Here is a 27,734-nt window from a genome sequence, read left to right as displayed (position 1 = left end):
ACACCTTCCCTCCTCTCTGCAGCTCAGCCAGACAGCACAGACCTGGGAGCAGACACCCTCACTCAGGGGGCCCAGACTCAGGGGTCTTCCTGAGAGAAGGACTACCCCAAACACACAGATTCTCTGTATGGGGGCCCTCCTGGCTGGCTTCGGTGTCAGCGAGCTGTTACAGGCTGCAGTAGTGTAGACGTTGCCTCTGTAGTGTGTGCGAACCTAGCTCTCGGGTAGTGTAGACAGCTTCTCCCTTAGAGGGTCGTTTCCTGTCGGGGGCCTGTAGGGCCACAGGGACGTCGCCCCTCATGTAACTTGGTTTCTGCTTTTCTTCCCCCTCAAGACCTGACCAGGCCATCTACAGTGGCCCCCTTGGGGCAGAGCCCCCGCTGGCCCCGGGGGTCCTCCCGGGCAGAAGGTAGGGGCGGGGCTGGGCGGGTCCTTCTCGGTGTAGGCGCTCCCTCTGTAGTAGTGGAGGTGGTGGGTGTCCATGGTGGAACTCCGCTGGGCGGAAGGCCTGGTGAGCTCTTGGCAGAGCAATCCCTACCTGCCCGGTGCTTCCCGACTAAAGGGACCCAGGGGTGCACCCAAGTGCCACCCCAGCCCCTCTCACCCCCCCCCCCCGCCTGGGTTTGGAGCAGGTGGAGATGCAGGAATCCCTGGCACAGGAGGGCAGGGATGGGACAGACAGGGCTATAGGGGCATGACTGTGGGCAGGAGAGGAAGAAGGCAGCATAGGGCCAGCTGGGGCAAAGGCTGATGCTGTGGACAGTGTGCCAGGCTGCAGGAGGTGCCAGGCCCCGGGTCGCAGGTGGACATGCCCAGGAAACCCGTGGCCAGGCACCTGTTCCCAGGCCGAGTCCCTGCCCCAACCAACGCCCCTGCCGCTCCAGCTCTGAGCAGCGAGCCAGGCTTTGAGCGCCCTCTGCTGGACAGTGGCTGCAGGCCGGCCACAGTGTGATCAGAGGTTCTGGGCAGCCTGGACCCCCCTGCACTGGGGCATCCTCTCATGCTACGGCGACAGAGAGAGCAATGACCATCATTTCCCTGCCCTGGACACCCTGAGGTGCCACAGTCTCCCAGGTGGCAGTGGAGGCAATGATGGTCCCAGAACAGTGGTGCTGGGATTCTAGGCTGGGGAAGGCAGGTGCCACCTCCATTCCCAGCTTGGTGATACTTGCAAGTGGCTGCCAGGGTGGATTCCAGAAGACACCTGGCATCAGCAAATGTCTGTGGAGGAGTTGGGGGACGGAGAAGTCATGGGGGTCTAATCCAATTGGATGTGTTGAGGGTCCCTGAGAGGGGACCAGGGGCTGGCTCCGCAGGGGCTGAGGGGCAGGGTCCCCACCTCAGGGCTGTACCGCTATGAGCAGCGACAAGGGTGCCCCAGAGCTGGCACTGGGTGCTCAGAAGCCTCTGTCTAGCTTTTCCCTGGGTGTGTGGGAGCCGAGGCAGACAGAAGAAGGTGTTTCTCATCTCTCCAAGCTGTGGGCACCTCTGCTGCTGTCCCTGCCCCTGCCAAGGGCTCCAAACTTTTCCAGCTCAAGCCCAAATCTCCTCACGTGATGCCTGTGGAAGAATTCCCAGGTAAGAGGAAGCCAGGCCGGCCTGGCCTGCTCACCTGCCTGCCATAGCTGGGCCAAGGTGACACTGAGTGTCTCTTCCCTCTGGCCTTCCAGCCCCAGGGGAGCGGGGCACAAAGAATGAGTCAGAAGCCAACCTGGGCACAGGGCAGGCACTCGGCAGGCAGGGTGCTGCTGGAAATAGCCTGTCCTGCCTCCCTGGGGAGGTGCAGCCTGGGGGCTCATCCTGCCTGGCGCAGAATCTGGGACGCTTGGGTCACCAAATCTGTCTTTGGGACACCAGAGGCTGCCTGCCTCCTGCCTATCTATGCAGGGACAAGGTGCAGGGGCAGGTCTGGGAGGCCGATGTGGGGTGCCCTTGGCCGTCACAATGGCCATGCTTCACGGCTGTTTCTAGGGTCCCCCGTGTGTCCAACCCTGCCCCTTCTCTATCTGGGCCCTGAGAGCCAGGCCCCAGGCACTTCTGGCACTTGCCAGAGCAATTGGGCAGGGGTCAGCCTAAGATCCATGGTACAGTGGCACTGGAAGATGCCCATGATGGCACAGAGATGGCGCCCTTGAGCCAGCCAAACTTATGGAAGGCTCAGGTTAATAAAAGGAACTGCAGGGGCAGGGACAGCAGGCATTTTCCTCCTGTCTCTCTTCCAAAGCAGCACAGAGGAAACTCCTGGCCCATCCCATCTTACCTAGCCTCCTGCATGCATTCACCCATCCATGCCATTCCTGGGGATGCAGTGGTGATTGCCAGAACCCCAGCAGCCCTCCCTGAGCTCAGAGTCTGGGGTGTGACCCTGCCCTTCTTGCAGGAATCACTTGCTAATCTCCCTGGTGCATGGGCACCTTCAGAGAGTGCTTGGCCTGGTGCCAGGCCGGGCAGGGACAGGTGCTGCCCTTGGCCTCCCCCAGTTCTTCCAGCCCAAAGCTGGCAGGCCATGGAAGCGTACGAGGCCCCAATGCCTTCCCGGTCCTTTTCCAAAGGTGCCTCTCTCCCTGCATGTCCCAGAGTGGGTGGGTCTTCCCTCCCCCGGTGCCTGGTCTCCCTGGTGCCTGCTGACCGCTGGTGTTTCTCCCGCTCGGCTGGCCCAGACTGTGAGTGCTATGGCCACTCCAACCGCTGCAGCTACATCGACTTCCTGAATGTGGTGACCTGTGTCAGCTGTAAGCACAACACTCGCGGCCAGCACTGCCAGCACTGCCGCCTGGGCTACTACCGCAACGGCTCGGCCGAGCTGGATGACGAGAACGTCTGCATCGGTGAGCAGGAGGTGCAAGGGACGGGTGGCTTCTAGGGTCTGCCTGGCAGCTAGGGCTTCCCACTGGAAATCAGGAGGTGGTCCCACCTGGTGAAAGATTTCTGGGTTGTTTTGTGTTTGAGACAGCGTCTTGCTATGCAGTTCAGGCTGGGCCTTGAATTCACTGTGTAGCCCAGGGTGGCCTCAAACCCTCGGAGATCCTCCTGCCTCAGCCTCCAGAGTGCTAGGACGACACCTACTGTGACATGCTACCATGCCGGCCTAGGTAAAAGGTTTCCAAAGCTCCTTTGACGCTGATGGTGCCTGCGAGCACTTTCTAAGAAGGGGGCTGGTGTATCCAGCAGTGGGCACCTGGCCTGCTTTCCTCAGTGCCCTGCTCCAGGCCTGGCCAGGGGATAGGGAGGGAAGTCCTTTCGCATCCTGGGCATAGAGAGGGACAGTCTCCAAAGCTCATAGTTCCTGACCAGCACTCAACAGTCCAGAGAGGCACCCAGGTGGCACCCCACATCCCCACCCCCATCTCCCCAGAGGCCAGGCCTGGTCCTCAGGACCTCACCTCCACCCAAGCAGCACCCCCTGCAGAGCCCAGCTGTTGGCCTCAGTCAGCAGTGGCCTTCAGATAATTCCATCAGCGCTAAGGTGATCAAAACAATTGCGCTGCCAGGCGCAGGGGCCAGCTACAGGGCCATGGCGAGCTCTGGATCCGATTAGAGGAACCCTTCCCCACTCTGGGCCCAGCACGGGGCTCAAGGGAGGGGGTTCGGGGAAGCCAGCTGGGGCAGTGGAGGAGGGGCACCGCGCGAGGCCTCCTGGACAGACGCCTGCTGGCCCAGATGAGACTCCGGCCACCTGCCAGGCCCTGCTGTCAGGGCGGGAGGGCCGCGAGGTGTCGGGGCACAGGCACAGCACAAGCCACGCCGCGCCAGGGCCCCCAGATCTGGCCCCCTGGCGGTGCCCCGCTCCATTGGGCTGGAAGACGCAGAGGCAGGCGGTGCCTGACAGTGCCCGTGCCCCTATCCGCCCAGAGTGTAACTGCAACCAGATCGGCTCCGCGCACGACCGCTGTAACGAGACCGGCTTCTGCGAGTGCCGCGAGGGCGCAGTGGGGCCCAAGTGCGACGACTGCTTGCCCACGCACCACTGGCGCCAAGGCTGCTACCGTGAGTGCAGACCAGTGCACTGGCCGGGGCGGAGACGGGCGTGGCTCGGGGCAGGGCGGGGCTTGGGCGAGATGGGCGGATATTATAGTAGGGCGGGGCTTGAAGTGGGCGTGGCTAGCAATGCCTGGAGCCGGCCAAGTGGAGATGGCCGAGCCGGGCATGGAGGTGGGCGGGCATGGAATGCCTGGGGCGGGGCTAGGGGTGGTCAAGCGGACCAGGTGGAGGCGGGTGGGGCTTTGGGTAGGGGCGGGTCCGGGTGGAGACGGAAGGGCTGCGGCAGGGGCGGGGATAGGGAAATAAATGGGGCGAGGTCGAATGGAGATGGGCGAGGCCTGTGGCAGAGTCCCCCGCCCCGAGCGCGGGTGGGCAGGGCTTTGCAGCAAGGGCCGGGAACAGGTGGGACGGAGTGGGCCAGGATGAGTGCTGGAGCAGGGTGTGCGCCCAGCCGCCGCAGCCAGAGACGACTCGGGCTGGAGAGAGCTGTGGAGGGGAAATCGAGGCATCACGGATGCGCAGGGCGGTCGAGGGAAAGGGTAGGGAGGAGCCCGGCCGCCCGCCGCTCACCGCCCCTTCGCCCGCAGCCAACGTGTGCGACGACGACCAGCTGCTGTGCCTGAACGGGGGCACGTGCCTGCAGAACCAGCGCTGCGCCTGCCCGCGCGGCTACACCGGCCTGCGCTGCGAGCAGCCGCGCTGCGACCCGGCCGACGACGACGGCGGCCTGGACTGCGACCGCGCGCCCGGGGCCCCGCGCCCCGCCGCCTTGCTCGGCTGCCTGCTGGGGCTCGGGCTGGCGGCGCGGCTGGGCCGCTGAGCGCGCGGCCCGGTGCTACTGCGGCCCGGCCCGCCCTCCCCGCCCTTCTGCTTCCCTCCCCTCCCCTCGCCCGCCCTGTCCTACCCGCCTTTCTTTTCTTTCTCACCTCTTACGCTGGCGGGGAGACAGGGTGCTGGGAGAGATGCTGCTCGCCCAGCACCCCCAGACCCGTTGCCCCAGGACCGTCTCAACGCCCACTGCGCCCGGTCCTGGCCCTCCACCAGCCGGCAGACCTGACTCCAGATGCCTACAACTCCAGTCGCTGACTTGATTCTCTTTTATATTCTTTCTTTATTTTCCTTTGCAACCCACCAGACCCCAGGCCTCACAGGCCTGGTCACCAAGGAACTGACCGTCTGGGGTTAGGGTAGAGAGAAGGGTCGGGTGGGTGGAGATTTCCTTTTGTAGAGAACTATTTTTGTTTGTATTAACTGTCCCCTGTCAGGAGGGACTTGGGTGGGCACTGGTCACCGCAGTGGCGGACGATGTATAACCCAGCTGAGTATAAAGAGTGTTCACTGCTGCTCTGGGGCCTGCCTGCTTTCTGTGTGTGTGTGGACAGTGGGCAGGCTTGGGGTTTAAGAAGGAACCCACAAAGCATCCTTATAAAGTAGGGTATGGGGGCTCTGGGAGCCTGAGGCAGGAAAATCACAAGTTCAAGCCCAGCCTGGGCAATTTATGATGGCTCTGACTCAAAATTAAAAGGGCTGGGGATATAACTCAGTGCCAAGATCCTGGGCTCAGTCCCCAGCAGTATAAACACACACACACACACAGTACCCTTAAACAATTTACCCTTCCAGTACAACACTGCCCCTGGGTCTGAGCAATGCCCCAAAAGCCTCCTGGTGGCCAGGCTGCCAGTGACCCTAAGGAGGAGTTTGCCTTCTCTTCCCATCCCCCTCCAACCCCAGAGAGTGGCAGTATTTTGCTGTGTTTTGTTATAGAACTCCAGGGTGATGACTCTGGGAGACTTCTCAAAGGGTCTGAGCCCCACTCACAGATCCGTACTGTCTCCCAGGGGCCCTGAGGTGGGCATCATCACAGACCTGTGGGGTGGGAGCCCCAGGTCCAGTGTCAGCTCACTCAGAACCCCTCTCAGATGGAGAGGCCTGGGGTGGGCCAGCCTGGCTCCTAATTATTTCCAGGGCTCCTGCTGCCCCGCCTCCCAGCCCTGGCTTCTGCCAGCTGTGCCACTTCCCAGGCAGGTTAGCGTGGCCCTGGTCCCTCTCCCAAGTCCATGAAACAGAGCTAAACCCGAACTGGACCAAAGGTGGCCTTGGGCAACCGCCAGCCAGGGCTGGATGGATGTACTTTGAGGATCCACGGCGCCCCCTGCTGGCAACTGTCATTTCTGCTGCCCGAGACAGTACAGTCTTGAGCCCCACAAGAACAGCCTTCCGTGGGGTCCCCCGTGTCTTTCGGCTCCTCCTCACCTTACTCCTTGGAGCACCCTGCTTAAAGGGCCCCCGAGCACCTAGTGAAACAGAACACACCTCTGGGCTCCTTGGGGAGTGGGTTCCCTGGTCTGGCCTGGGTGACAGCTGGCCCTTCCTCAAAGCCCCTCACCTCCCAATTTCAGCTGACCATCAGGTCCGGCTGCTGTCTTGAGGCGTGGGGACACTCGGGGGGGGGCACAGTGGGCAAAGCACAGCCACAAGCTGTGATCATACCAGCCAGCAGGGCAGCCAGAGGGCAGACCACTCCCACCACTCCTGCTGCAACCCTGCATCACACTGGGGGTGTCCTAGGTACACTTGGAGGGCCTGGGAGGACAGGCACCCCGCAGACACCTGCCCCTTGCTGCCTGGCCTATCTCCCAGCCCTGCTGCGTCAGCATCCCTGGGACCAGCCTGTGCCAGCATGGGCGGCCGAGTGCACTGTAAATCAGCCTGGCAGCCCCAGTCTCCAAGGACGCAGCTCAGGCCATGACCTTGGCCAGAGGGTGGCAGAAGAGCTGCCAGCAGCCATTTGGAAAACTCTGCCATGCTCCAGACCGCAGGAGAAGGAGAAAGCAAGGTCACTGGAGCCAGAAGGCACAGAGCAAACCGCCCTTGGTCCTTACAGCTGCTATCTGGCATCTGATTCCCCAGGGGTGTGGAGGAAAAGACTCCATTCCACAGCCGCTTCAGGCACCACCCCTGCCCACAACCCTGGGATTGTCTTTAGCCCTCGCACCGTGCATGTGGAGGGCTGGGGAATTCTTTGTCCCCCAGCGTGGGTAAGTTGGATGCAAAACTGCCCAGGTTGAAGTTATGGCTTTCAGAGGAAGAGATGGCTGTGCCCACTTTGCAGAGGGGCAAATGGAGGCTCAGAGAGGCCCAAAGTCACTGTTCCTAAGAAACAGGAGCAGCCCTCTGAGGGAGGTATCTGCCCACTGCCACCTGCCTCTGCCTCTACCCTTGCCCTGCAGCCTCCTCTCTGTGAGCCAGACCACGCAAGAAGCCCTGGGCTCTGCAGGACGATGGTCCTTGCTTGCCCACCCCGCGCTGCCTGCCTGCCCTGTCACGTGGCCCCCTAAATAAATGAGGCTGCTGTGTCAGCAGTTTCTGCCTGCCTGCCGTGCCTTACAGTTACGAGGCATTTATGGGCACTCGGGGAGCAGTTGCGGGCGTCTCCTGCAGGGTGGGGTGACCTGGGCAGGACAAGCCCCTCCTTTGCTCCCCGCCACACGGTCCTCCGCTTCTCCCGAAGGACCCCTGCCTGTCCCACACATCTCAGGCCAGAAGAGCGGAAGCAAAGCTTTCTGATTTATTTGCTTTCTAAAAATACAAATCAGAAGGCGAAAGCCAGTTAGAACACCCAGAAAACACAGTCCTGCTCATTTTTAAAGTAAAATTATTCTTATTTCTCCATGCAGTGCTCATAACTGTTCATACTCTGTGATAGGTATTTCCAGCATTTCTCCATAAAACAAAGCCCACACACAGACACTGCCCCACCCGCCCATTTCAGCATCTGTTACCCTCTGTGCTGAGGATGGACAGCTCTTGTTTTGTAAAATATTTTTCAAATATTTTTTCAAAATATTCTCGGAGGGCTGCAATGTGATATTTTGATACATGTGTACAATGCGCAATGATCAGAGGGTAATTACCACATTTATCACATCAAACATTTATCATTTCTTTGTGTGAGGAACATTTAAAATCCTCTCTTGTAGCTATTTTGAAATATAGAATACATTATAAGCCTGGTGTGGTGGCGCACACCTGTAATTCCAGAAATCCAGAGGCTGAGGCAGGAGGGTCGCTGCCATTCTAAGGCCTACCCGGGGTACATAGAGAGTTCAAGGCCAGCCCAAAATATAAAGTGAGATTTTGTCTCAAAAAGCCCCTAAATAAATAACAAATTATCAACTTCAGTCGCCCCAATGTTAGAGGACATTAATGCCGACTCGGGCACAATCGCACTGACAGGTGTTACTTCAAGAGTCTCCACCACCATACTGAGCAGTAGCTCTGTTTGTGGTTTTGGTTTTGGAGACAGGACCTCCCTAGGCAGCCCAGGCTGGCCTTCCACTCAGTGCTCCTGGCTCCGCCTCCCAAGTGCTGGGATGACAGGTGTGTGGCACCACCACGCCTGGGAGAGTGGGCTGGGTTGAGACTCCCATTTTACAGCTGCACACACTGAGATGCCAAAAGTGTTCTGGATGGGAACCTGAGCTACAAGTCCCCAAAACAACTCCAGGTGACTTAGTCAAGGAAAGAGTACCCAAAGGGTCATGGGACCCTGGGACAGGCGTCACCACAGCTAAAGGCAAGACAGACTGGGAAACCAGGAGCTGCAGCCAGTAACCCGGCCAGGGTGGGTGGGAGTCCTAGAGCCCCAGAGGCTGCCTGGGCACTGCCCTCACCCCAGGTGTCCCTGCCCGGCCACCATGTGCCCTGCATTTCCTGCTTTTTCAAGAGGAAGGGGACAAGGAACCTGGAATCACAGCCACCAGTGTCACTCTGGCACGACAAGCTTGGCCTGGGTTCCCAGTGCCCCCGGGCTGTGTGCCTGGTGGCTGGGGAGAGCTTGCTGCTCTGCAGACAACCAGCCAGGTAGGGACCTGCCACATCGTACCCCAGGTGGCTTCCGGCCACAGGACACTCGGTGGCTGGCTGAGCAGGAGCCCTTGGGATCCAGCCAGGGGCAGCTGGATCCAGCCACAGTCCGGGAGCTGGTGGTACCTCCCACGCTGCCCTGCAGAAAGGATAGCTGCAAAGGCCATCAGGTGGCAAAGGGCACCGGCTCTGGCATCAGCCACTCTGCCACGCATCTGCTGCGTGATTTTGCCCATTCCTCCGTCTCTCTGTGCCGGCCTCTTCTCACGTAGGAAATGAGACACCCAGGGTTGAGTCTAGGTGTGAAAGAGTTAAATCGGTCCAGAGTTTAGGACAGTGCTCGCCATGGACAGCCCCAACAGGGCCTCCACTGTCTCCCCGATGGCCCCGTCTCCCCACATGAACCTTGCCCTCAGCCGGCGCTCTGCACCTTGGTGTGCACTGCACTGCAGGGCCAGGTGGACACACGTGGGAGTCAGGACAGAGCGCCCAGGGACCCCCACAGCCCGTCTGACGTGACGTGGGCAAAGCGGGCTGCAAGGTTCAGCTGCAGAGGCCTTGGGGCCTGAGGTACCACTGGGGGCTGCAGCCTACACGTCCAGGCCCGGGACAGAGACAGACTCCGTGACCCCGTGACCCCATGACCACATGTCCACATATTCAAAGTCCCTCATGTCATGCTATGGGACGCAAGGCAGCCCGGCCATGACAGGGAGACCCTGTGCAGACCGCAGCCCTGAACGGTGAGATTCAAACACAGCTTGGACTCCCCTGGTGGGCGGCTCAGGTGGGGTGGCCTGTGGCCCCTCAGATCCTGGTGTGTGACCTAAAAGGGGTGCAGGCTCTGGCAGGCACATCCCGTGGGTCCCAACAAGACCAATGAGATCTTCAGTTGTGTTAAGGAGGGAGGAGCCAGCAAGGTGGTACATGCCTGTCACCCCAGAACCCTGGGAGGCCGAGGCAGGGAGACTGCAAGTTCAAGCCCAGCCTGAATTTAGGGACTTAATGAGTCTTTGTCTCAAAACAAAACACAGAAAAAGAGCTGGGGACGTTGCTCAGTGTGAGGGTCCCAGGAGCAATTCCAGTAACACACACACACACACACACACACACACAAGGCTGGGGCATGGGGGCCCACGCCTGTAATCCCAGCTACTGGGGAGGCTGAGGCAGAGAGATCTCAAGTTCCAGGTCACTCAGTGAGACTGTCTCAAAGCAGAATAAAAGGGCTGGGGATGCAGCTCAGTGATAGAGCGCTCGCTTAGCACGTATAGTGGCAAAAAATTAGACCTGTCCCCCTTCTCTACCTGGGGGCACAGCTGGTCTGGTGCAGGTGGGCAGGAGAAAGGGCTTCTTGTGCTCCACACCAAGCCGAGTAAGTGTGGCTGATGGCAGTTAACTGAATACTCTGCAAGCACTCGGAGAGAAGATTTTTTGGAAGTTTCCCAGGAGAAAGAAATGCTAAATGTACCGATGTGATCTCTACCCACCTTATACACCTGCTGAAATGTCACCCCAAACCCCGAAACACGTACGATTACTCTGTGCCAACCAAGACGAGCAAGTGTTTTATAAATAAATAATTGTTTAAAGTTGTTGAGCAGGCAGAGGTGGCAGGGGAGCATGCCCATCACAGAAGCTGACAGTGGCAGGATGGCAGACGTGGGTCCAGCCTCAGTCACAGCTGCTGTGATGGGGCTCGAGCCGCTGCTCTAGAGAAGACCTGGCACAGACACAGGACAGTCGGCCCGAGAGCCGTCACCCAGGAGCGAGAGCGAGACAGACCAGGAGCCCAGCCTGTGGCTCGGGTGTCCTGAGGGCTGGCACCGGCCCCTTCAGGATAGGACAACCCTGTCGCTGCGCAGTGTTCTGCCCACTTTGTCCTCCCACCACCAGTGTCCTGGGCACTGCCAACCGCTTCACACAGCTCCTCACCGAGGTCTCAGTGTAGGGTCCCTTCTGGGGTGTCCCTGACTGCACCCATGTGCTCTATTTCTGTATAAAGGACAGGATCTAGGGAAGGGAAGGGGTGTGGTGGGGACGGGGTCCCTTACACTGAGCCACCAGTGTATGTGTGGATGCACATGTCTAGGAGGAGAGGAGACAGTGCTGGTGGCAGTGAGAGTGGCTGGCCGGCACAGATGACAGCCAGGTGGGGCTGCGGTGAAGCTGGGCACGGGTGCACTGTGATGAACAAGGGGTGCAGCGTGCGACCTGGGCAGGGGCTAGGGCCAGGGCCGGCCAGGCAGCAACCCCGGTGAAGGCAGGCTGGCCAGGACGGCAGATCCGCTGTGCCACGCACTCCTGGGGAGGGTCTCTGCCTGCAATCCTTAGAGAACAAGCCTGGCTGGCCCAGCCTCCCGGGGTAGCTACATTAGAGGTGACCGCCTGGCACGGGCTGGCCGGAAGTGACCGCTTTGGGGACGTGGTGGCTGCAGGGATCCACGGGTTCAGTTCCTCCCGTGGCCGGCAGGAGCACGGTGCTCTGTGCATTTCAGAGCCTTTGTCCCCACCAACAGTGGGGACACTTAAAGGGGTCCAGGTCATCCGGAGCTACCCTGGTGGCTCGGGGCTTTCAGTTGCCCCCTGATGCAGGGCAGTGCCTGCCGCGTGGGTGCCGCACTTGGGGCTCCTGCATGCACATGTACACATGCACTCCCACACATCACGCACACACGTGCACGAACTCACATGCGCATGCACACGCGCAGACATGCGCAACTGTCCTTCCAGCCACCCAAATGCTTTCCCTAGCTCCCACTTGGCCCTGGGACTCCAGATGCAGGAAGGGGAAGGGAAGGTGTCCTGAGGCCGTGGGGACCTGGGACAGTCAGGCTGAGCCTGGGCGGGAGGTAACTCTAGGCCACCCTTGCCTCCCACATGGGCAGAATACCCCGGGCAGGATGCAGTCTGTGAACTCCGGACCTATCCACAGGGTTTGTGTTTTTAAGACTGGCTGAGTAACTAGTGTATCTTCTGTAAAATGATTTTTACTATAGCTGTAATTCACCTTCTCTGTAAAAATTAAAACTGGAAATGTCAAAAAGATAAAAGTTAGGGGTGGTGGTCCCACTTGTAGTTCCTGTACTGGGGAGGCTGAGTCAGGAGGTTCCCAGTGGGTTGGATTTCAGCCAAGGCTACAGAGTGAGTTCAAGGCTAGCCTGACCTAAATATCCAGACCCTGTCTCAAAACAACAACAAAAACCACACAGAGTACTTAGATCTGAGAGTAGCTGTGCACACTTGTAATCCCAGCACTCAGGAGGCTGATGAAGTAGGAGGATCACTGTGAGTTCAAGGCCAGCCTGCAGTACATAGTGAGAACCCGTCTCAAACACAAACACACACAAAACACAAAACTAGAGCACAGCAGGTCCCTAGGGCAAAAGTGCTCCCTGTGATCCTCTAGTGCTGGACACGTCATTACCTGTATCCAGGGAACCTCATGAGCCTGCTGGCTCTGGATGGCTGTGGCTCGTCCCTCGTGAGAAGGGACCACTGTGGGGTGGGGTGGGGGTATAAGAAACCTACAATTGGGGCTGGGGATTTAGCTCAGCGGCATAAGCGCCTGCCTTGCAAGCAGGCAGTCGTGAGTTCGATCCCTGGTACCGATAAAAAGGAAAAAGACAAAAAATAAATAAATAAAAAGAAACCTACAATTTCTGCTCAGCTTGGTTGTGAACCTAAAGCTGCTCCATTAAAAAGGTATATATATATATATATATATATATATATATATATATATATACATACACACACACACACACACACACACACACACACAAACATTACCGCCTAACCCGTTACCACTGATGAATGTCAGGGCTTTTCCTAACATTTCTTAGCATACGGCTTTTCCCTTACAACGAGGAAATTATGCTAACCACGAAAAGGTAGAAATCCTTGAAATAAAAGGGGGGGGGGACCTTCTCAGTAGGTACACGGTAGGTATAAGAACCAAGCGGGGATTTTCCAACCAGAAGCTGCAGGACAGAACGCACAAGTGTCCCTGCCGGGCTCGGCAGTGCAGGTAGGCCCTGTGACCTGAAGGTGCCACGAGAGCACAGTCCACTTCCTAACTTGAGGACCCGTGGCCCCTCTGACTCCAGCCACCCCAGGAACTTGGTTTCAGTGAATTCCCAGGATGCAGACTTGCGGGCTCCCAGAGCTCGTACTGTACCTCCCCCCTGCATGCACAGAGAAGGTGACAGGAGACCCCGACAGAGAAGGGGCGGTGATGGGCACGTCTGACAGCAAAGCCAAGTCTGCAGGCCTGAAATGGGGACGGTGAGGACAGCTCAACCCAAGGGTGGACAGCTGGGGACCCGTAAAGTGGAGACAGCCGGGTGCCCCGCCTGGCAAGCCAGCAGCTAAAGGGACCACACGCCACCGCGCTCTAGGCTTCCATGTGGCCTGGGGGTCCCACACTGGGCACCTTGGGACCTCAACCAGAGCCTGCAGCCTGGGTTTTAGGGCTTCCTGGTGAAAAGGGGAAGAGGACTCAAAGCCTGACCACCATTTTGGGTGGAGAGAGTGAGCCGCCCCCAGCCACCTGCCAACGCCCTGCGCCCTTGCAAGCTGCACTGCTGGCCTGGGCTCCCTCTTGCCCAGGGCCACTGCACTGGTGAGAAGCAAGGGTTTCTGGGTAGGTGGAACTAGGTGGGAATTGCAGTGTGCTAGCTGTTGGCTTAGGTTCTGTCTGTACCGTGGGGTGGCGACAGTGGGGAACTCAGCCGAGGCAGACATGGAATATAGATGTGTGCTCCTGCGACTAAACTCAAAGCCTAGCACTGACTCCTGCAGCACGTGGCTGTGGCCACAGCACGCCACAGACCAGGGTGAGACCCTGCTGGCTGTGAGCTCACAACCGGGCCACCTAAACCCAGGTAACTCCCAGCTCCCCTTTGAACAGTGTCCAGATCTGAGCAGCTCGGCCCTCCTTCCCTTGAGAACCTCCCCTGGACGGAGGCAGACACGCACCGAGAGTTCCTCCCCAGGACCCTGTCCTGAGGTGCCATGTACTGGGCACTCCAAGATGGCACAACAAACATGCTGGGCTCCCAGGGCCACTGCTCTCTCCTGCATGCCACCCCATGACATCCCTAGGAGCGAACTGGAGAGGGAAGGGCTGTGTCCCAGCCCCATAAAGTGACAAAAGCTGTGGGGAAGCCCAGGCCTTGGAAGCTTTTGCTCCAGGCCGTGAGCTCCCAGGCTAACAGGTGTCTGCAGCAGTGTGATCTAGAAACAAAGGCCCCTGGGTCCCAGGGTCCCTGGAGCCTCGGCTGTGAGGACCATGGCTCCTTAGAAGGTGCATCTCCGGCCCTGCTGCAGACCCCGGCTCAGCAGGCACGGCTCCGGCACTGGGCGGGGCGGACGTCCCATCCCCATGCACAGCAGCGCAGGTGACGGTCACACAGACCTCCAAGGTGGGAGGAACCCTGTGTACATCAACTGCTGTACAACACTGTCAGTTCTACAAAAGCTGAAGCTAAATTTCAGTTTCCTCCTTCAATGAATGGTGAAAGCCAGGCAGTGAGGGCCACCGCGTGGGTGATCATCCTGCAGCCTTTACATCCTTGCCACGGCGGCTATAGCACACACCTCTCTGCTGGGCCACTGGGCAAACTGAGGGTCCCCTTTTGTCCGCGGGCGCCACCAGGCCCCCCTGGGTGACTTGCTGCACACTAGTGGGGTGGGGCAGCCGAGCCGGCTGTGCTATGTGGGGTGTGGGAGCCACCACCCAGGCTCAGGTCAGGCACCCACTCCTCAACAGGCAGAGGGGGGCTGAGCGGCAGGCATCCCACCCTCCAGCTCCCTGTGTTTCCAGGAGCTCCCATCTCGGCCACCTGTCCCTCCGGCCTCACCCTCCCCACCCGGCTGCTGTAAGCTGCTGGCTCTGCAGACGCCTGAACAGGATGGACAATAGAGCTGGCCAAGAGCCTGCACCATGTGCTGAGAGGGAAGCAGGCGGAGCCGGGGGCTGGAGAGTGAGCCGCTCACAGCTCACAGCTCACAGCGGAGACAGAGCTCCGCAGAGCCGGGAGACGCCGTGTGCAAGTCTTCTGCACTCAGTCACACGTAACTTCCAGCCCAGCTTGGTTTTGCTTCTAGTTTATTTCATCTTTTTGTAAAATTTAGGTTTTAAATGGGCAACAGGACTACTGTTTGCCAAATTCTAGCTACGAATCCATGAAGTCCAAGTTACAGCAAGAAACTGGTCATCTGCACAACTCAGTTTAAAAAATAGTTTAGTACACATTTGTTATAAAATTTATTTACAGGAGGTTATTCACATTTATCAAATCTTCTCCTGATAATTCACAAAAACATATGTAAACAAACTGTGCACAATAAATCCAAGGCAGGTTCTGTACACAGCAGCACATCAAGTTTTGCAGTAGAAGGGCCACCATTCCTGTTGGAACAGCCAACACTGAAGGAAGGGCGCTTTCTTTGGGTGCCATGGCAAGGGGGCGGGGGCTCTCGTCATCCTGCAGACCAACCCCACCCAACGGCGCAGTGCTGCCACAGCCACAGCATCGAGGGCCACAGCTGACACGCGGCTCCCTGCAGACACGCCTGACCATGCAGTGAGTGTGCCCCAGCTCCCATAGGGGACCTTTTCCTGAGGAGGGCTGACCCGGGACAGGGCGGGGCGCTCACCCCCCAGACCTGGCCCTCAGGGGCCAGGGCTCTGGCTCCAGCTCCACAAACTGGGGGAAAAAAGACCAGTTTTCCCGCTCTTTTTGGCAAAAACAAGTGAAGAAGCGCTGACCCAACAGACGAACAGATCCTGAGGACAAGGATCTCCCCACTGGCCAAAAAGCTGGGCCGCAGCATGGGGAGCTCACTCCAGGGCGCGGCGAGGCCGTGGGGCCCCAGCTGTTCTCACGTCTCCTTTTAAAACCCAGTCTTTAGGGCCACCCCCACCCCATCTCTGCTAGGTGAAGCACTGTGCCAGGAGAACAGGAAAGGAAACTTCAGGTAACTGTGAAATTCTTGCCAAAGGTACAGTGAGGAAGCTTGTACAGGACAGAATGAGGTTCGCCCCCACCACATCCCGGAACAAACTGTCCCCCTGCAGGGGGAGGGGCGCACCCCCGCTCTTGGTGCAGGCCCAGAGGAGAGGCACGGGGACAGGGTGGGGCAGACATGGGCGGCAGAGACCCTGCGCCGGGACGGCGGGCCATCACTTTCCGGTGAGGTCAGTCCCAGCCCGGGATGTGTGGACACCAGGACCTGCCCTAGGCCAGCGGCCCTGCCCTCCTCCCAGCCTCCTCTGTCTCACAGGCAGGGGACCCCGTGGGCTCCCCTGCTCTGTGACTCTCCTTTGCAGAGTGGATCTTCCCAGCCACCAATGTCTCTCTGGCCTTCCCGGAGCCACCTGGAAGTCAGAATGCCCGGGCAGTGTGACATTTGCTGGAAAGCAGCAAGCTGCCCACAGGTGGCAGCTGCCCCCAGCCCTAGCCACCGAGGCCCGTTTTTCATGTGGCAGCTGCCGTACCTGTGACTGGCTCATCGCAAGCTGGGGACACCTGAATGACAGGCCAAGAATTCAGTTTTAAGAACTGTGGCTAGAGAGCCATGTGCACACCAAGACGGTGATGGGCGCGTGTTACAGGCCGCGCCCTGGGCCAGGAGCCTCGCACAGCCTCACTGAAAGCCATGGCCGCGGGCACCAACCCGACGGCGCTTCCCTAATAGGCACAGCTAGGAGACCCCTGGCCCCTGGTACTCAGTTTCCCCACATGAGCCAGCCTGTCAGAGAAACCTGTCCCGTAACAACAGCTGAAGGACCTGCCTTCCCTCTCACTTCTAATACAAACTTTGTTCTTTAAAAAGTGATTAACAAATAAGCAGGGAAAAGAAAAGTAGTCTACAAGATTAAACTTTAAAAGGGTCTTGTTATTTGCTGTACACTGCAACTTTCACAAATCCACTCCACTGTGCATCTTCGGCTCTGCAGCAGGGCCAGCGCCGACATTCAGAGTGGAACCTTGGCCTCAAGGGCGCCACCGGACGCCCCCGACGGCCTGGAAACCTGTGCAACTGGCAAAACCTACTCAAGGCGACCGGAGCTCAGGCACAGGACACGCCTCTGCGCTCCCCACACAGAAACAAGCTCCTTAAGGAAACCCTCATCACCTCATCTGGCGGCCCTAGTCCCAGTCACCCTCAGTTCCCAAGCGCCCACGGCTGACAGTGCCCTCTGTGGCTTTACTACAAAAGCTTTCTCCTCTTGGAACTACAGTTCTCCTCCGGTCTCCTGCTGTCCCAGGCCGCGTCCCTCTTTGGGTGGGAAGTCGTGGAGTCACAGTTCTCCTCCTCACCCTCACTGAGGGCCCAAGCGTCTCTCCTGTGACCTTGTCTGCCCTCCTGGTCACCGCTCTTCCATCTACCCCAGGATGTGTCAGTGCCGGCAGTGGGAGGCTCACCCTGGGTCGGAGGTCTGTGGTGGCTCTGAGGAGTGACGTTAGCAGCAGGTGGCTGCAAGGCATCTCCCAAGTCCTGGTGGGTCACAGCAAAGGCCAGTTCGCCCCACGGAGGCGCCGCTCCGGGATGCTGGGGGCTCAGGGCCTGCACGTCTCTGAGGAACGTCCCCGTCTTGGCTTCGGCCTCTAATCTCCGGAGCAGCCGTGGGTCCCGAAGCCGGTCCCGCAGAGGTGGCCTTTCGGGGTCCCTTGCGGTGACAGTGACAGCTGCCTCACTGGAGTCAGAGGGGCTGTGGCAGAGAGAAGCAGCGAAGGAAGTCTTGGCGAGCCCAATGTCCAGCCTGCTGCTGGGAAGGCCACCGGGGGGCCTGGACACCTCGGGGGTGGTGGTAGGGGGGTGGGTCAGGCTGCGCTGCAGCACAGCCTTTAGTTTCAGGATCTTCATCGCGTCGTGTCTGTAGTTCTTGTCACAGGTCTTAACGATGGCACCGCGCTTCTGAGCATCCTGGATGAGTTCGTTCCAATGCTGGTTTTCCTGGAGACGGACAAGAGAAGCAGGAAACAGTGACACACCGTGGAGCAGGCCCGGTGGGCACAGGGCGAAGCCTTCACCTCTGAACAGCTAACAGGGAACCTCCATGGTCAGACAAGGCTAGAAGGGAAGAAGCAAGCTCTGGCCCGTGCCCTGTGCAGCTAGGAAGCAAGCTGTGCTTGCTACCGAGAGCATCCTGTCTGCTTAAGTCCCTGGTAATCAAAGTTACATAAAATCTAGGTTCAGTTCCTCAGCTGCACCAGTCCCACTACAGTGCACAAAGGCCTCGAGCTTCTGCGGCCACTGCTCGGGCACTGCAGGCCTGGCGGCAAACTTCTCACTAACATCCTAACCTGGCGACAAAGGCGCCAGAGACAGCACCCATTTGTGTTTCTTTCCTAGAGGAGCTTCTGAAGTGAAAAGCCGAAGACCCCGGCAATTAACTGCTGCTTTATGGCCACTAAAACTCTTTAGAAAGAACAAAGAATGAGCAAAAAACAAAGAGAGAGAGAAGAAACCAAAGAATGGAAGGGATCACAGGGGACGCCTTCCCTCACCGCCTTCCCTCACTCGAGCGGGCTCCTGCGCTATTCCAGAGGCAGGCTGGGAGTGGGAAGGCTGCACAGTACCCCTGGCTGGGTGGCCTTGGTCACCACCCGACATCTTTGAGCCGTTTCCTCACCTGTTGATCGCAGCACTGCCCCGTAAGCTGTGCTGGCCTGTGGCTTCATTCCCACCCGCTGAGGCCCAGAGAGCTCTGCCTGAGGCTGGCACACCGCAGGCAGGCGCCTTGCTACCCTGCTAAGGTTACCCAACCTCGGCCTTTAACCCAACCCTGCAGGCACTGCACCAGACTCTGAGAAAGGACTGTTCAATTCTGGCTTCCAGAGGAGCCAAGTGCTTTAATGTCCCAGGCCATTTTCACAAGGAAAACTGAGCTAAGCAATCAAAGAGAAAGGGAAGGCAGAACTTAAGGAGCTGCTAAGCTGGGGGTCTTCACACCGGAGCCCTGCTGCCCGCTCTGCGGTGCTGTCCCTGCAGTGAGGCCCACACCTGAGACACCTCAGAGCTCTGCAAACTGCAGCACACCCCCAAGCTCCACCTTCCCCGGCCCTTGGTGGGAATCCTGCAGATTCCGGACAATCCTCCCACACCCCAGCAGCTGCGGTGCCCTCGAAGGCCCTCACACCAAGGCAGCAAGACAAGGTCATCTCGAGTGGTGTTTACCTTCCCAAGTCTAACCAGACCAAAAGCTGCCACATGTTTGTAATATTCTGCTCAACTATACAATGAGACTTGTAATAGGCTATTCGCCAGAAAAAATCACCGAACAGGCAGACCTCATTGTCACAGAAAGGGTACATTTTTTTTTTCTTTTTTGTTTTTATTGGTACCAGGGATCGAACTCACAACCACACACTTGCAAGGAAGGTGCTTATGCCGCTGAGCTAAATCCCCAGACCCCTAGAAAGGGTAATTTTTAAAAAATCCTTTGAGATACAGATTCACAGCAAGTTGCAAAGAGGGGTTTCATTAGTTTCCTTTATGAGAAATGCTTTTAAACTTTCAATTTACATATTAATTTTTATGACAAGGAAGCATAGTAACGACATTAATACAAAGGCTCTAGTTATAAAAGTAGATTATGCAATTGAGCAAGTCGGGAAGGAAGAGAAGGAACACTGCTATCTCGCTATTCCCCACACACAAGAGGAACGCCAGTTCCACCTGTCACTGCCTTGCCCCTCCCTCCCTCCCCCTTCCCCCTCCCAGTGTAGACACAGGACTTGGGGCCTAGCGCCAGACCGTGACTCTACCACTGCGCTCCACCCCCATGGCATTACGTTAAAATGTCACACTTTATAATACACCACAAACACAATCTTTGGCAATAACTTCAATTTAATGAAAAAAGTTTCTTCCTATCAACCTAAAAAATAATGACATAAAAATAAGGAGCAAAGGGCCAGGCACAGAGCTCAGCCACGTAAGCACCTGCCTGGCAAGCACAAGGCCCTGAGTTTGATTCTGGTTCAAAACAAAAGGCGGGGCATATAACTTAGAACTTCTTTTAAGAGGTACACAAACCGGGGCTGGGGATTTAGCTCAGCGGCATAAGCGCCTGCCTTGCAAGCAGGCAGTCGTGAGTTCGATCCCTGGTACCAATAAAAAAAAAAAAAAAGGAAAAAGAGGTACACAAACCACAGAAGCTAAACCTACAGATTCAGAGATGGAGGCCAGAGTTAGGGAGATGGGTGCCCCCTGGTGGCACTGGGTTTGGGCGGAGGAAAAGATCTGCTGAGTCAGCCCCTCTCCTTCAATGACCAATCAATAAAATAACCACTTAAAAAACCAAAACCCAAACCTGAGATTCCTGCAGCCCTGCAAAGCCACCTACCATCAGGGTCCTCAGGTGCCCCAGGATAAAGAGGCTGTACTTAGCGCGCGTGATGGTGACGTTCAACCTCTGCAAACTCGCCAGGAACCTAGGAACAGAGAGACAGTCACTTTCCCGGACAGCCCCCGCCACATACCTTTAACCACAGGGCAGCAGCGAGGGCAGCTACTCTGGGGCTGCGTTCATGCAGGCTTCTCACTCTGTCCCACCCTGCTCCCAGCGTGGAAGCAAATCCCACTGACGCCAGCAGGCGGCCAGAGCCCTGCCACTGGCTGCAGGGTCGGATTCGCTCGGCTCTTGTTCTGATGTGGATAAGCCACTGGGGACTCGAAGAGCCACCTTGTGCACCTGAACACACACCAGTTCCTCCATCTTTAGCTGTGGCTGGAACGTAACCTACCACAGACACAACGCTGAAGAACACAACGTCAGACAAATGGACCAGCAGATCAGAAATGGGACGAAGGCCACACTAAAGCTAGCCGGGAAGGCGTGGACTAATTACTAAGTGATCTGATGATGACAGCAGGGCAGAGAACGAGTGCTTCAGCTGCCATTTACTTGACAGTAACTCGGTGGATAACCTGACAGTCCCATCTGGGGCAACCGCGAAGAAGCAATCACCACACCGGGAGTCTCAGGCCTGAAGGCTCTAGGACGCCTCGCTTCTCAGGAAGCACGCTGGCAGCAGCGAGGGTGAAGGTGAGGGGTAGAGAGGGACAGGAAGTTGCTGTACCACATGGACAGGACCAGGCGAGGCCAAACACACGCTGTCCAAATCCAATTACTCTCTTGCTCGCTTGTCAAATAAAGACAGGAGCCGCAGTAGCTACTAAAGCAGACCTAACAAGGGCTACCTCCCAGCTTCCCAGAAACCTCCATCGAGTTTTATGGGAGGAAGTGAACAGAGGATGGAGGAATTGGCCAGTGAGCTATGGCGGGCGACAGGCCCGACCTCGGATTAAAGCAAGCGAACAGCAGCGAGGGCCGGTCCTCACCCGATGGAGCCTTGCGCAGTGTTCGCTCTGACACAAGTGACAATGATGCAGTCCTTCTGGCGACCCTGAAAGGCATCCACGGTGTCCACCTCTGCCGGGCTGTTTACAGAGACAAGTTTACTTCAGCAAGCATGACAGTCGGCAGGCAGCTCCTTACATGAGGGCAGCACCGCAACCCTCCTCATGCCCCGGGGCAGCCAGTGCCCGTCTGCTCGCCCTCAACGCTCTGGCCACTGCTTCTCAGCGCTCCACCGCTAGTTTCTATTATCTGAAATCACACAGAGGGAGCTGTAAAACGTGCCCCTCTACGTGTGGCTTCTTTGTCCTAGAAGAACACACTCAAGGCTCAGCCCCTGGGGAGCAGGTGACTGTGCTTCTTTCCTCACAATTCAGTGGGACCAGACCACAGACCCTTGGGCTACTTCCAGTTCATGGCTGCTATGACCGTGCTGGCCGCCCTGGGTGTCCATGGCTTTGGTGTGACTTGTTTTTTTCAGCTCTTCTGGATTTGGAGTGAAATTACCCAGACGGTGATTCTGCCTCTACCCTGGAGAGTGTCTGCCACCCCACCTCTGCCCCACAATGCACGCAGCTTCCAACTCCCCACATCCTCCCTGCTCGCTGTCTGATGATGACCACCCTGGCGGGTGTGTGGGTTCTGCTATGCTTTTGATTCCCACGTCCCTCAGGACCAGTGACAGAGAACATTTTCCCATGCGCTTATTGGTCCCTTGTGCATTTTATGAAAACTATTTATTCAACTCTCTTGCCCAGTCTTAAAACTGCGTAAGTGGAGTGCTTTCTATGGCCCACACAAAGAAGATCTTCCCAGCTACAGAGTTTGCAAGCATCTGCCCCCATTTCGCTGGCTGCTTCCCAGCCTTCCCTTCCTCCCCTCTGCGGTGCATGGGGAGCGCTCTACGCCTGGCCTGCGTCCCCAGTTCTTTCTGCTCGGCTGATGGTGTCCTCTGACAACTGAGTTTCTCACTCTCCTGTAGTCCAATGCATGGCCCTTCGCCTTGGTGACCTCTCTAAGATTACCCTGCCACTTGCCCATGCTGCCCGCCTATCCCTGTGGGGCGCCACTGAGCCTTCCAAGGTTCCCGGGTGTTTTCTGCGTCCAGCCACCACATCCCGTGGCTTTCCATGAGAGCCTCACATTTCTCTGCTGTTTGTTTCTACACATTTCATCTTCTGGACGCTAGCATAAGCAGAACTACTTCCTTTGCAGGCTGCTCTCTGCTGGTGCACGGCTGAGCAGCAGATGTATAGCACACAACCTTGTGTCCTGAGCTGTCACACCTGCTCATTAGGCTAATCTCTGGTCCACGGCCTCGTCCGAGTGCTCCAGAAACATGATGATGTCTCACTTCTTCCCTTTCCTGTGTTAACTGCTCTGGCTACAGCTGCGGTGGATGCGGAGGTGCAGGAGCAGACTCTCCACCATCTCAGGCAGAGGCTGCTGGGCTGCCGCTGGGCCCAATGCTAGCCGTGAGGCCTCACGGACGCCTTTTATTAGGTTAAGAAGTCTCCTCTGCATTGCTGGTTTGCTCAGTGTTCTTACCAAGAGCGAGCCCTGGGTTCCGCTGGACGGTTGTGTGGGTCCCCTCCTCTTACTGTTCTAACAGGAGCATCACCCTGATTGCCTCTGTTGACTCAACTTTGCTTCCCGTGGATCCCCTCACTTGGCTGTGATGCACAATCCTTTTGCTATGCTGCTGAATTCAGTCTATTACTTCGTGTAGGACTCTGCATCTGTACTCAGAAGGAACGAGTTATGCACTGGGCGGTTTCCTGGCGAGCCCTCCCCTGGCTTTGGTAAGAGGGTGAATATTACCCTCTTAAAATGAGTCAGCACGCTGGGGCGGGCAGGAAGACTGAAAAGGAAGACAGGCGTGCATGGGTCCACACCAAAGCTGCACGTGACCACTAAGGACTGAAAACATTTCTAAAAATAAACCGGGGAGGGCTCTCGTTTTGAGGAAGAGACGGCGTAGTTCTGGTTTTAGTGCCTGGCAGAATAAACAGCACAGTCTGCCTCAGGCATTTCTTTATTGCAGGTTTGACATGGACCCTGTATCGCACAGGTCTGTTTAGACTTTCTGTTTTTTGGTAGAGTTACTTCTGCTTATGTGTATTTCTAGGTTAAGAAACTTTTGAGGTAACAGATTACAGATCCTGTGCTACTAGCTTTGCTGCATAGATAAGAAGACAGAAACAACCTACCTCTGTACCTACTACACCTCAAGACACCGGGCGGTCTGCACAGCTCTTTCCCAGTGACTTCACCAGGTTTTCGAGCATCCAGATTCAGGTCAGGGAGATCTGGGGGGTTTTCTGGGCAGCCCTCCCGTCCTGCACGGGGCTGGCTTCCAGGAGCCTGCCCCGAGGCGGCTAGCTGGTCCCCGTGTTCAGCGGGGAACCCCGCTGAGTCTGTGAGAGCTGGAGGCCGGGGTTCCGTGGTCAGAGACACTACCATGCGGTCACGCTCCTTTCCCTCTACCTCTGATTCCACGGAAAAAAGGAGAAATATACCTAAGAATAGCTCACCCTTTCCTGTCAAACTCTCTGTCCAAATCCTTCTGGAGCATCGTCTTCTGAGCCTTGTAATGCGTTATTATGCCAATGTTTCGGAAGTTAATCTCTTTCTTTTTGTCCTTAATGAGTTTAACTATTTCCATCACCAGCTTTATTTCCTGAGCGTTCACATACGAGCTAAACAAGACAGGAAAAAAACAAAAGCTTACCGAGGTCCAAGGAGTTTACTGCCAGCGGGCGCCAGTTAGCTCACTGCCCAATGGAGGGAAGGGCAGGCAGTCTCTTAGCCAGTCAGTGACGGCTGAGAAACACACGGATGCATGCAAACCACCCAGTGCCACAGGAAGCCGTGAGAGCAGAATTCAGAGCTGCCGAAGCTTAGACACCCTGCCCGTCTGCTGAAGCAGGGATGGCCACGCTGAGCAGGCCACGCTTACCACAGGCACGGACTGCTAACGGACTCAGCGTCTGCTGTCCACAGATGGGGAAGGAACAGCAGATGCCGCAGCCCGTGGCTGAGGATGCTGTCCACCCGGGCAGCTGAGCAGCAGGGCACCCCAAAGGCCCAAGAGCACCGTCCCCGCCCTTCCTGCCTCGTCTCCTAGCTCCTACCCGCACCCCACTCCCCAAAGCGTGTGCTCTCCATTACCAAACCCCAGTGGACAGCTGCACCCGCCTGGTTCTCCTGAAGCTGGCTGTGTCTGTCTGACTATCGTTCCACACCTGCTCCAGCCCTGAACCTGCCACGTCTTTGGGAAGCCACTCTCAACGCCCCCTCCACAGCTCCATTCCCACGGGCCCCTTAGCAACGCTCTGCTGCAGCCTGCTGGGGTCGCGGTCGGCCTTCAACTCCCCCTGGGCTTTGCTTTTGCTGTGTTTAGTGCTAGGGGTCTGAGCACCGGGCCGCACCGGCACTTTGCTTTTACCGAGAGACAAGGCCGAGACTCCCTCGAGCACTCTCCTTCCTCAGCCCTGCAGGGCCAGGCTGCCAGGCGCACTGGGAGCAGGCTCCTCCTCAGTACGTCTCTCTCTCTACCAAGGCCCCGCTCCTGCCCCCAGGACCCTGCCTGCTTGGCAGTCCTCTGGCAGGAGGTGGGACTTGGGTTCCGCTCCCTCTAGGGGGGCAGAGGAGGTGGCACTGTTGTCTGTGTGCACGAGGGCCGTCCCGTCACCACTGCTCAACTCTCTTGCCAGTCCCCACTCCTTCCACATTGCTGCCACCTGGAAAGGTCGCCACCTCTCTCACCATCCGTGACAGACAGCCACAACATGTCCCATGCGCATCACGCCAAACCCTTCGGGTTGCCCTGCTTTGCCTCCGCCCGGCCACAGCCACCAGCATGCTGTGCTCCCCCAGGCCTGGCCTGCCTCTGGCCCTCTGCCCCCAAGGCCACAGTGCCCTGGCCAGAGGCCCCTGCCTGGTCCCCTCTCCACGGGTCTGCTCCCCCACAACCTAACCCTGGCTGCTACTCTGCTCTGCCAAAGGAGCAGTGGCAATCCAGGCCCAACCCAAACCCAGGAGGAGTACGTACTCATTATCCCGTCTCTCGGAGCCGTCGCTGACGTCGAACACGAGGTAAGGCTGAAATGGCCAGTCTGACGAGCATCGAATGGATTCGGTGGACCTGTGGGGGAGCAGTCACCGTGAGGCCCCAGGTCACCAGCACAGAGAGCCTGACCACAATTTGGGAGGTGCGGGGTGGGGGTGAGGGTGCGGGCAGGGCGGGCTGGGGATAGTATGGGACAAGAGAATCTGCTTTATAGGTAGGAATCAATTAAAAGGTCCCAAACAGACTGTGTTTCTAGTCTAGTGCTATAAAAAAGTGGACTTTAACAATTACGATAGGAAAATCACTCAAAACACAGGTAAGCTGTGCAATCCCGTGCACAGGCCGATTTTTAGAGGTTTGAAAAAGAGAACCAACAAAGGGTAGTGTGAGCGGACTGGCAGGTGGACAGTTACAGAGCACCTGCACGGCGGGGTGGGGGCCTGGGCCCCATTCCAGCCCAGGGACAGCAAGGTTGCCGAGGACTGTGCCTGAATGGCCTCCAAGGGGGCTCCTCCCTCCCCTGTCTGCACCTCACCCAGCTAATAGATTACTCAAAGTGTGTGTGGGGAGACTCAGGAAGCAGGAGAGCGGCTGCTCCTCACAGGCAGTGACACCTACACCACAGTGAACTTGCGGAATGCAGGGACCCGACCTGTTTGTCTTCAGACTCTTGTTATAGATGTAGTTGGATGGGAAGAGGCAAATGTCTGGGTGCATCCGGTACTGAACGGTGAGCTGCACGACCGGCATCCTGCTGATGGCATTCTGCTCCACGTTCTCCTCCAGCAGCTTGCAGAAGCGTGCCATCATCGACTGGTCGTAGCCATAGTCCTGGGCTTTCTGTGGGGACACAAGGCGATTGGCTCCCGCAGCCCATGTACACCTTCTTCCTGTGATGCGAACGTGACAGCCCGGCAGCTGGGGCGAGGGTTGGGCAGCACAGTGAGTCACCTGAGCTCCTTGGTGGGCAGGCGTGCTCTCCACTCCTCCCCGTGGACACACCCGGGGAGCAGGGGGCTTCTGGGCACCGAGCTCAGGCACCTCACCAAAGACTGGGCTATTGCCTTAAGCGATTCCAATCAAAAACAGTAATGACAACAAAACCCACACACGCTCTGTAAATGAAGGAAGTGCTCTGAAAATGACCCGCTGTCTGGGATCATAAGGGCCACACTGTGTAAAGGATGTGTTAGAGCTGCCACAGGCGCACACATCCCGTGATCCCAGTCCTCTGAGGCTGAGGCAGGAGAACACAAGGCTGAGGCCAGCCTACAAAAGACATCCTCAAAAATGAAAACTCAAAAGGCTAGGGGTAAAGTGAAGCTCAGGGTAAAGTCTCTGCCTGTCAGGTGCAAGGCTCTAGGTTCAACTCTCAGAAAAAAGTTATGTATTGGTACAATCCACTCCACTGCATTTCAAAACCCCAGTCTAGGCTTATTCAGATCAGCGCACAGCCTCAGCACCCGCCATGAACGCTTTACTAGCACAGATTCATCAGCTCAACAAGAGGTCGCCTGGCCTCAGTCTCAGTGCTTAACTTCCCACAGGCTGAGTTCAGTTAGTTCCCTGCCTTTCTGCAAACTTCACTTCAAAGGATGCCAGGGGCTCATTTCCTCGTGCTACAGGAAAGAGTTCCAAACTGGAAACGTGCTCCGAAACTCCTGTCTACAATCTTCAGCAGACTCTGCATACTCAAATGCCCCTGAGCAGGCAGAGACTCTCTTCTGCTTCTGTGTTACCAAGACCACCAGACACTCCTCTGGAGCACTGTGTGCACACGTGTGCCCTCGGGGAAGCCACCACGCAGGCGCAGGCCTCCAGTCCACAGTGCTCACACTGCCCCTGTGCAGGCATGCGGGGGCACGCCAGGTGTGCACACGTGTGCCCTCGGGGAAGCCACCACGCAGGCGCAGGCCTCCAGTCCACAGTGCTCACACTGCCCCTGCGCAGGCATGCGGGGGCACGCCAGGTGTGCACACGTGTGCCCTCGGGGAAGCCACCACGCAGGCGCAGGCCTCCAGTCCACAGTGCTCACACTGCCCCTGTGCAGGCATGCGGAGGCACGCCAGGGACAGAGGGACACACCTGGCCTTTTCTGCTTATTAAAACTCCAGCAGTACATCTCTTTTCTCAGTCATTCCCTATTTTCCCTCCAAATTAAGAGAGAATGACGCACAAAAGAGCCACCCTCTGAAAGCCAGGAAGGGCCCCCAGACTCGGCCTGAAGCCAACTCACCATGGAAATGACCGTGGGGGGCAGCTGCTTCGGGTCTCCCACCAGGATGAGCTTGTTGCAGCGGTGGATGAGAGGCGTCAGGGTCTCGACCTCACAGGACTGCCCTGCCTTGGGAAGCAAGCACAGAGGGCAACGCCGCCTCAGCCTCCGCAACTCATGGATTCACAAAGACCTCGTCATTAGAAAATTTCTACATTTTA

The 27,734-nt window shown here is 57.4% G+C and overlaps 2 protein-coding genes across 14 annotated transcripts in view; one reads left to right on the top strand and one right to left on the bottom strand.

Annotated features, from left to right (window-relative positions):
* The window catches only part of Ntng2 (netrin G2), a 52,298-nt gene extending 46,974 nt beyond the window's left edge, over window positions 1-5,324 (top strand). For 3 of the 6 annotated variants that reach the window (XM_063244289.1, XM_063244292.1, XM_063244290.1), the window contains 5 exons: window positions 335-409; window positions 1,477-1,578; window positions 2,661-2,828; window positions 3,853-3,987; window positions 4,569-5,324. In XM_063244289.1, coding sequence (XP_063100359.1) covers window positions 335-409; window positions 1,477-1,578; window positions 2,661-2,828; window positions 3,853-3,987; window positions 4,569-4,801 — 713 coding nt within the window. In that variant the 3' untranslated portion in view covers window positions 4,802-5,324. The remainder of the gene's footprint in view (window positions 1-334; window positions 410-1,476; window positions 1,579-2,660; window positions 2,829-3,852; window positions 3,988-4,568) is intronic. The other 3 variants (XM_063244291.1, XM_063244293.1, XM_063244294.1) reach the window with 2 other exon arrangements.
* Window positions 5,325-14,945: 9,621 nt separating this feature from the next.
* Window positions 14,946-27,734, bottom strand: part of Setx (senataxin) — a 64,675-nt gene continuing 51,886 nt past the window's right edge. For all 8 annotated transcript variants that reach the window (XM_063244082.1, XM_063244084.1, XM_063244080.1 and 5 more), the window contains 7 exons: window positions 27,535-27,642; window positions 25,951-26,138; window positions 25,281-25,373; window positions 23,761-23,925; window positions 21,211-21,309; window positions 20,213-20,300; window positions 14,946-17,817 (listed from right to left, as the gene is read on the bottom strand). In XM_063244082.1, the coding sequence (XP_063100152.1) occupies window positions 17,071-17,817; window positions 20,213-20,300; window positions 21,211-21,309; window positions 23,761-23,925; window positions 25,281-25,373; window positions 25,951-26,138; window positions 27,535-27,642 (1,488 nt within the window). In that variant the 3' untranslated portion in view covers window positions 14,946-17,070. The remainder of the gene's footprint in view (window positions 17,818-20,212; window positions 20,301-21,210; window positions 21,310-23,760; window positions 23,926-25,280; window positions 25,374-25,950; window positions 26,139-27,534; window positions 27,643-27,734) is intronic.

Source organism: Cavia porcellus, unplaced genomic scaffold (assembly GCF_034190915.1).
Source record: "Cavia porcellus strain 051 isolate PalLab524CR breed Dunkin Hartley unplaced genomic scaffold, mCavPor4.1 scaffold_49, whole genome shotgun sequence".
Classification (NCBI taxonomy): Eukaryota; Metazoa; Chordata; class Mammalia; order Rodentia; family Caviidae; genus Cavia; species Cavia porcellus.
Note: the sequence above shows the minus strand (reverse complement) of the source record. Positions and strands in the feature narration are given on the sequence as shown.